Source organism: Erigeron canadensis, chromosome 2 (genome assembly GCF_010389155.1).
Source record: "Erigeron canadensis isolate Cc75 chromosome 2, C_canadensis_v1, whole genome shotgun sequence".
Lineage (NCBI taxonomy): Eukaryota > Viridiplantae > Streptophyta > Magnoliopsida > Asterales > Asteraceae > Erigeron > Erigeron canadensis.
The window spans coordinates 4,252,023-4,261,465 of NC_057762.1; the positions used below are offsets into that span (position 1 = coordinate 4,252,023).

Below are 9,443 nucleotides of genomic sequence, written 5' to 3' on the forward strand. Positions count from 1 at the left end.
GGGAGAGAAAATATAAGAAAATAAGTGGTCCAGAATTATTCTCGTGTTTTTTTTATTTGTGAGTTCTCAAATAACCCTTCCTCTGAAGGTATATTCTTTAGTAAGAAGGATAGATAAGTTCAATATTATTTTAAATATATGATAATTAATCCGTGTATCTAACATGTGATTAAATATATCTACTTACTTTATTAATATTATTATATAATTGAAAAATAAAAGAAACCAATGGCCCAAACCCGACCCGGTAAAACGTCTTGCAAGAAATTAAAAGCCGAAGAAGTTGATTTGAATGTAGATAAGGAGATACTTGGGTGGTATCCACTAAACTCAAATGGCGGCAGCAGCAGCAGCAGCAATATTCTGTCCAATTGGAGCTTTTTACAGCATTACCAGTAGTAGTTGCAATAATAATTCCCCAAATTCAATTTCCATAAACCACCCCCTAAAAAAACCATTTCGTAGAATTCAAAATTCATTATCAACCAACGCATATAACAAGAACTCCAATGTTGTTCAGAATAATAAGAATAAGAATATAAAAGAAGAAGACAGCGACCATGAATCAATGAGTGTTGATGCTCTTAAGCGTTTCATTCGACTCAATTTGGGCAACTGGACTGGTTCTTTTCATGTCCGTATTTTCTATCTATTATTATTATTTTGTATCAAACTGTTTTTTTGTGTGTATATGTCTGTCTTTATTTAAGGTTGTTGTTTTGAAATGATGTTTTTTTTTTTTTTTTTGTATATATATGATGATGGGGTGATGGTTATAGCAATTTGATGCAAAGGGGAAGCTGATTCATAAAATCGATACGAGGTTGTCTGCTGGATCTTATGGTGAAAATGAGTTAATCAGCTTGATTCAAACGTAAGTTTCTTTTTAGTTCTTTTTAATGTTAAATTTAACTTGATTATATTACAAAGTTACAAGAGAACTGTGTTAAATTTATAAATCAATTTGCGATTTCGCTATTAAGTATAGTTTGTAACATGGAATAATGACATAGAATAGCAGCAGTGTACTTGGTTTACTGGTCTATTGTGGTAATTATACTCTGTAACTACAATATTTTCAAATGGAATATTGAGGTAGTTTTGTGACATAGTTGACAAGTAGACCCAGTAAAAAAGATAATGTCGCAAACCACCTCATCAAGCAAATGGACTAGTTTGGTTATTATAGATTTCGTTATCATATTATGTTTAATAATGGGAAGTTCGTTTACAGCCCTGGTATTGAGTATTAGCAAGTACCCATGCAACAAATAGTTTTTGACGGTTTTTTCATTTATCGGTGGTGGTGGTGTAAGAGAGGGACCAGAGGGTGAGGGTGATGTGTGACATTCTTATTGGGTGGAAAAGAGAGAGTGGTATGGGGCAATCCTATTCGAGGTCCTTAATTCTAATATGGTAAAGTAAGCACAATGCCGTCTTCTGTGGGTTTGGGTCCCAATACCTCAACAGTCTACGGGGGAGGTTAAGATGTAGACAACCTTACGTCCTTACCCCTACCACGACGGTGTAGAAAGATTGCTTCCAGGTTCTATCTAAGATAGAAAATGGCCTACAGCCTTACAACACACGAGGATAGAATCCTTAACCTCTATCTACAAAGAGAAGAGGGTTAACAACTTATCCAACCTTGTTGGTTTCCTTAATCCTAATATGGGGTTGGGTAAATGCTTTATATAATGTGGTAGAAGTATAGATAATTACCAAATAAAACGGACCGCTGACTTGAGTACATTACCATTTTATGACATAAAGTAGCAAGATAGAGAATAGTTTGAACCAAATGTCCAAATATACAAACAGTTCATATTTGATACTTTGTCTCTGCTGTATATTACTCTGTTGATAATGTTAGCTATCAATATTATTAGGCTATACATTAAACAATCTTCATCAAGCTATTCAGCATCTGAAACTGATGACGAAGAGGAATGGGCAGAGTACAAAATCAAAGAAACAAACATGTTTACCGCAGAAAAATATCAACAGGTGAGTTTTTTTACAGGTAGACTTTTAGATTGAATCTTGTGTAAACTGTAAAGATGTACTTTTATATATGGTCATTGCTTATGATATCTTCTCCTGCTAAATATCCACTGTAATTAGTCTACAGATTGGATTCTTTCCCCAACAGAAGGCATTTGCATTAAGGTACCAAACTGCTGGCATGTTAGAAACAATATTAAGACAAGGAGTATTAGGTGAAGACGACATCGGAGAGGAATCACCCAAGTGAGTATTCTAAGCTCCACAATTTGAGTGTGTGCAGTCTTGTTACCAATATACATCATTATTATGTTCTGACTGCAAGTAGTATTGTGTTATTATGTACAAACTGTGTAATAAGTATAGGTGGAATAACAGCAAACGAACCTGAAGTCTGAGCCTTGTTTACTCATTTTTGAAACTCTTGACCTGCCTATGTAAAGTTTGTAACTGCTCAATGTGCATAATGTTGCATCTGTTTGCTCCTTTATAAGCTACAATTAGGTAACAGAAATTTAGAGAGAGAAATGAATTCACACACACCAAAACTAATGATTTTATTGATATACCGGGTTATTTATACACAAAATTGAGTAACTGCCACCAACGACTTTTTCCACTCAAATTTTAACCGGTATTAACACTAATGGCCCCTTAAGTATCCCATTTTACAATAACCCCCCTGAACTCCTATTTTACATTTAATTGCATCCTTTTCAATTAGCCATGTAACAATACCCTCCGGTTCTTAACAATTTTGCCCACAAAATTGGAAAGTAGGAAATCTGCATTGCACCTCATCTAAGAACTCCCAGTAGCTTCAATCATTGGCAATCCGTCCCATTGAATCAACACTTTAATTGCTCCCTTGGTTCCTTTTTTGACAATTCCCCTGTCCAAAACAACTTTGGGTTGCAGGAGAAATCTGGACCCTTAAGGTATAGGAGTGGGTTGAGGTAGCAACCCATGAGCTCTCTTCAATAATGAAACATGGAAAGTGTGATGAAACTGATCTTCTTTAGGAAGATCCAGTTTATAAGCAACCTTACCAATTTTCTGCAAAATTAAGGAAGGGCCAAAAGTTTTTTGAGATAGCTTCCTGTTTGAGTATGTTTTTAAAGTCTTTTGAGCAAAAGGATGAAGTTTAACATACACCGAATCCCCAACCACAAATTCCCTATTCTTCCACTCCTTGGGCAGCAGTGTCACCTGCAATGTATGGGATGTGAATATTTGGTTTAATACCAAATAAGGCCTCATGGGGTGTCATTTTGATAGTTGAATGCCAGGTGGTGTTGTACCACCATTGGGCCAAAGGAACCCATTTAACCCAATTCAGAGGAACATCCATGCACATACACCTCAAATAAGACTCCAAGCATCGATTCAACACTTATGTTTGTCCATCTGTCTGGGGATGATAAGAGGAAGACATTGCTTGTTCCACTCCTTGCAGTCTCAAAAACTCTTTCCAGAAATTACTGATAAAAAGTGGATCCCTATCTGACACAATGGTCAGTGGACACCCATGAATCTTAAAGATGGTGTCTAAGAACACTTGGGAAACTGAAGCAGCAATAAATGGATGAGCCAGCGGAATAAAGTGTGCATATTTGGTAAGCCTATCTACCACCACAAAAATTTTCCCTGAACTTTTGGTAAGCCTGAAATGAAGTCCATTGAAATGTCAGTGAAGATGGACTTTGGGATGGGTAGTGGCTGCAATAATCCTGGTGAAGCCACAGGTTCATATTTTGCTTTTTGGCAGACTGAATATTCCTTGATATAAACCTTGACATCCTTGAGACATTTTTTCCAGTAAAGAGATCTTTGATTTTGCCAATGTGGGTATAATTCCAGAATGACCACCAATTTCTGAAGAGTGGTAAGCAGAAATGATATCCCTTCTTAACTAAGCATCTTTAGGCACGATGATCTTCTTTTTCCTTAATAACAAGCTGCCATCCCAACTCTTATTAGGAATTTGCTCACCCTGCTGCAGTTTATCTATAAGCTGCTTACATTCTGCATCATTTTGCCATGCTCTAACCAATTTCTCCCGTAAAATAGGATTAATTGAGCTAATTCCCATTTGCATAATTGCCAACCCTTCAACTCTAGATAATGCATCAACTACTACATTCTCCCCACCTTTTTTGTAGCTTATTTCAAAGTCATAACCCATTAATTTTGCCAACCACTTCTGTTATAAGGGAGTCACAATTTTCTGATCCAACAAATGCTTCAAGCTCTGATGATCAGTTTTTATGATGAAATGTTTTGAAGCCAAATAATGATTCCAATGCTTGACTGCCATAATAATCGCCAGTAGTTCTTTTTCATACATAGACCATGTTTGTTGCCTACCAGTCAATGCCTTGCTTAAGAAAGCAATGGGGTGTCCATTTTGCGTTAGAACTGCTCCCATACTCTTCCCTGAAGCATCAGTTTCCAAAACAAAGGTAGAAGAAAAATCTGGTAATTTTAGGACAGGTGGATTGCTCAATGTTTCTTTTAGCTTACCAAAAGCCTCTTTAGACTCTTCAGACCAATCAAAACTGTCTTTCTTCAGCATATCAGTTAATGGCTTTGCAATAATCCCAAAATTTCGTATAAATCTTCTATAATACCTACATAAACCCAAAAAACCTCTCAGTTGTTTCACTGTGGTGGTCATTTAGTTCTGGATGGCCTGAATCTTACTTGGGTCAGTTGCCACCCCTTTTTCTATGATTACAAGGCCTAAAATTTCCACTTGGTTGGCTGCAAAGGCACACTTAGATCTCTTTGCCTTTAAGTTATCTTGCCTCATTAGTTCAAGCACAACCTTAAGGTCTTCTAAATGTTGAGCCAAACCTTTACTATAAACTAATATATCATCAAAAAAGACTAGGGCATTTTTTCTAAGCACAGATCTAAATGTCTCATTCATGAGGGCCTGGAAAGTAGCTGGAGCATTAGTAAGGCCAAAGGGAAGTACCAGAAATTCGTAATGGCCTTCATGTGTTTTAAAAGCAGTTTTGTATATGTCAAACTCATGCGTCTTGACCTGATGGTATCATGATCTCAGATCCAACTTGGGAAAAATTGTTGCATCCTGCAATTCATCCAAAAGCTCCTCTATCAATGGAATTGGATAAACATCTTTAACTGTTGCTTCATTGAGCCTTCTATAGTCAATGCACATTCTCCATGTGCCATCTTTTTTCTTTACAAGGACCACTGGTGCAGCAAAAGGACTGGTAGTCTGGTACTATGCCTCACTATGCCACTGTCCAACAATTCTTTTGTCATCTGCTGTATGATGTCCTTTTGAGCTCTTGGATATCTGTATGGCTTTAAGTTGAGGTCAACCTTCTCATCCTTAAGTCTAATCCTGTGATCACATTCCCTACTTGGAGGCAACCCTTTTGGCATCTCAAAAATGTCTGCAAAATTATCCAATAGACTTTCCAATTTTTCATTCCTTTCACAACCTTGTATTATAAGATAGGCCATGCTAGTTTCATTAGAAATTTCTTGCAGGGTAAAAAGCTCTGCTTGTACTACCTTCTCCTTATTACTCACCAATTGACTCATTTTTTCCATGGAACATAACTGCACTCCTTGTTGGCCACCCCTATCAATTCAAAAACCTGTTGACCCACCTCAAATTTCATGGTTAAATTCTTGAAATTCCATATTATATCATTAAGTGTTGCCAACCATTGCACTCCCAATACAATATCATAATTTGTTAACTCAATCAGTAACATGTGAGCTGTAAAATTGGTACCCTACATTCCCCGATTGAAGTTTCTGCACAAACTCATACAATCCACACTCCTGCCATTAGCAACTGTCACTTTGTATAATAGGACAATTCAACCTCAGGGCTAATGCTTCACTCATGAAATTGTGTGTGGACCCACTGTCTATTAAAATATGCAGCCTTCTTGTTCCAATTGAGCCCACAACTTGCATAGTGGAACATGATAGAATACCATCATGGCATTCAGAGAAATAAGAGGATCTTTCTGAACCAAATCTTTCTGAACTAATTCTGGTTCTATCATAGTATTTAGTTGTCTTTCAATAGCACACACTTCTTCTTTAGAATCATCCAAAACTTCCACCAAAAATAATTGCTTCCTTTCTTTGCAAACTCTACTATGACCACTAGTGAACTCATCACAGTAAAAACATTCATTCCTTACTCTTTTTTCTTCCATCAACTTTCTATTAATTTTCTTAGGAACTATAACATTTGTGCTTGGAGGGCTGGGTAAGAGAGGTTTTTTAGCCACACTGGTCAACGTATTTGTTTTGGTGAAAGAAGGTTTATATCCAGATTTGGAACTGGTTGACCCCAAAGATTTATATCCTAATGATTTATTTGCTTGATTCTGCATTCTTGCCAATGAGTATGTTTCCCTAAGAGTTTTTGGTTGAAACAATTTAATGTGGCACTTAATTTCTGGTTTAAGCCCCTCAATGAATAAACTCACAGTGTATTCCTCAGGTAATTTTACTTTATTCAATAACAAATCAAAATCATCACAATACTCATCCAATTCACCACTTTGTGTCAAAGCCTTCAGTGCTCCCATGGCATCTTCTACCAAGGTTTGTGCGAATCTTGCAGAGATTGACCTCTCATATTCATCCCATGAAATATCCTGCATTGATTTTCCACTTGATTTGATGTATGCCAAATGCCAAGACAGGGCTCTTCCTTCCAAATGAGCAGCTGCATATCTCATTTTATAGTTCTCAGGTGTTTCATCTAATTCAAAGAAATGTTGGCATCTATATAGCCATCCCTCCATGTCATCACCCTCAAACTTTGGAAATTCCACCTTTGTGAGGCGGTTATTGCCCCAACGGCCACCTCAACCGCCATCCCCACCTTGCACCACCGCCCTCTGGTTCTCTAATCATGAAAAATTTGCTTCCCATGGCTTCTGCATCTCTGTAAACATGTTCTTCAAAGATAACAAACCCCCATGTGTTGTATTGGCAAATTAATCAACTCTTAGAAACATCTTTTGATAGTTTTTCAACTTCTTGATTACGTGTCGTCATTTTGTTGGATTTATAAACGGTAACCGTGGCTGGAGGTAATGACGGAAACTGCTCGTTGTAAGAAGCAGAATTCCGATCAAAAATGGAGGAATCTATGATTCCGATACTCGCTAGAGATTCGCCGCAATGAATGGAGTTGATTACCAGAACCGTCGCCGGAGAAGAGGCCGGCGATTAGAGCTCTAATACCAATTTGTTACGAAGATAACAGAAACTTAGAGAGAGAAATGAATTTACACACAAAAGCTAATGATTTTATTGATATACCGGGTTATTTATACACAAAATTGAGTAACTGCCAGCAACGACTTTTCCCGCTCAAATTAACGACTTTTCCCGCTCAAATTCTAACCGGTATTAACACTAATGGCCCCTCAAGTATCCTATTTTACGATAACCCCCCTGAACTCCTATTTTACATTTAATTGCATCCTTTTCAATTAGCCATGTAACAATATTTAATTTGTTAGTGCCAACACCCCGACTATTGTCTTACCTTTGTTATTACTGCTTTACTTGCAGAAACCTAAAGCTTCCTTCGAAACTGCCTTCTATTGTGTGCGAGAGTTGTCTTTATTCACTAGATAAAGATTTACGAGCAAGAGCATTCCATATAATGGATCCAAAAGGTATAGTAGAGATGCTTATCCTCTTTTTCGAGCAGAAAGGGGTTGGAGTCGTTACTCCACCGTTCCTTGACGAATCAGAGGTATTTTATGGTTTCATTAAAGAAAAAATTCAAGTTATAGTATCTCTCGTTTTTAGTAGAATGCTATTCTCATCACTTTTATTCATCATAGGACAATACAAGTAGACTCACTCCTCATCTTGGAACATGGAAAGGCCACTCTGTAACAAAGCGTAGCGGTGTTTATGGTGCCACAGATTCTGAAGCTGATACCGTGACGTCACTTAAATTCAAAGAGAATGGTCAACTAATTCAGGTATTTCGTTGCTATAGTTGTTTAAATAATTGTTGATAATGGTCAACATACTTGTAAGATGGGTCATTTGCATTATATCTCAATTCTAGCTGGTTCAAAAGATAGATAAGAAGAAAACAGATGAAATGTTTGCAGCTCTTACAAGGTGTACTCAATTGTGTACAACCTTCTATGTTTTTAAATCGTATTTGTTTATGATCATATTAATTCTTTTGGTACTACTGAAATAAAACAGAGAATGCCGGTCAAGCCAACCTGTTTTAGTCCGTCCAAAAAATGTTACCTATTTGGCCCAAATCCTTTGCTAACCTATTCATTTCATTGATGGTTCATTACAAATCTCAATGTGTTATGTGACTAACAAAATCAAATGTCATTTATGGTTATAACAATCTATATGTGTTTAGATGAACTGACATCTTTGTCAATGCAAACAGGATCAAACTTCAACGTACAAGGTTAAAAAGGCAACAGCAAACGTCCGTTGGACGGGTACCATGTCTGATAACTTGGTCACCTACGATGGTGGTTACCAGATAACGTTACTGCCTGGGGGTATGTACATGGGCTGCCCATGTGATGTGGGAAAACAGGTTTCCGAAGCCAAAGCTTTCCATTTGGAGTTCTGCTGGCTCGAATCACCTACAAAAAGGCAGAGATTGGTTCGCACCTATGATGTAGATGGCTTGGCCGTCTCATCAACTTACTTTTTCGAGACCAAACAATGAGTGGTTAGAACATCGTTCTCCAATGCATTAACAACTTATACATTATGCTGTAAAAGTTGTATTTTATGATAAATTCATCATCTCTCATTGTAAAAGTTGTATTTACCTCTTCGGACGCGTGTGGGTCGTGTTATCGCACCCTTGGTCTCTAGGGGTGCCTGCGGGTTCCAACCGCTAGCATATGACACTGCTAGGCTTCGAACCACTAACAAATTAACACGTCGTTCTAAAAAAAATAGTGATAGTCGATGTACTGTTGACATAATTATCATTGGACGTTGTTTACGTAGTTAATTAATTAATTAAAATATACAATATTTTGTAAATAAACCTTTGTTTTTTAAGTATTCATCGGAGATCACAAAAACATGTTAAATAACTATTGTTGTTTGTAGATGAAAAAGAAAAAATACTACAAACATATTAAAAAAAAATGGTATATCAGGATGGAGGGAGTTATCACTTTCCATCCCTCTCATCTCCCTTCGATTATTCAATTAAATTACTCCATCTCATTTTAACCCTCTAACTTTTTTTTAAAACTTTTTTTAGTGGCAACATCACTCCCAACCTTTTTTTTAAATTTTAATAATTTATCCTTAACATTATAAATTTTGCATAATTAACCCTTTTTTAATTTATATATTTTATTAATAATAAAACACATTACGTAATATTAAAAAAGCACATTACATAATAAAAA

The 9,443-nt window shown here is 36.6% G+C and overlaps 1 protein-coding gene across 1 annotated transcript; it reads left to right on the forward strand.

Annotated features, from left to right (window-relative positions):
* The first annotated feature begins 287 nt into the window (after nucleotides 1-287).
* Nucleotides 288-8,835, forward strand: LOC122587024. The gene is made up of 7 exons (XM_043759083.1): nucleotides 288-634; nucleotides 780-874; nucleotides 1,890-2,007; nucleotides 2,132-2,250; nucleotides 7,591-7,777; nucleotides 7,869-8,012; nucleotides 8,450-8,835. The coding sequence occupies exons 1-7, from the start codon at nucleotides 335-337 to the stop codon at nucleotides 8,738-8,740; spliced, it is 1,254 nt and encodes a 417-aa protein (XP_043615018.1). The 5' UTR covers nucleotides 288-334; the 3' UTR covers nucleotides 8,741-8,835.
* Nucleotides 8,836-9,443: the final 608 nt, after the last annotated feature.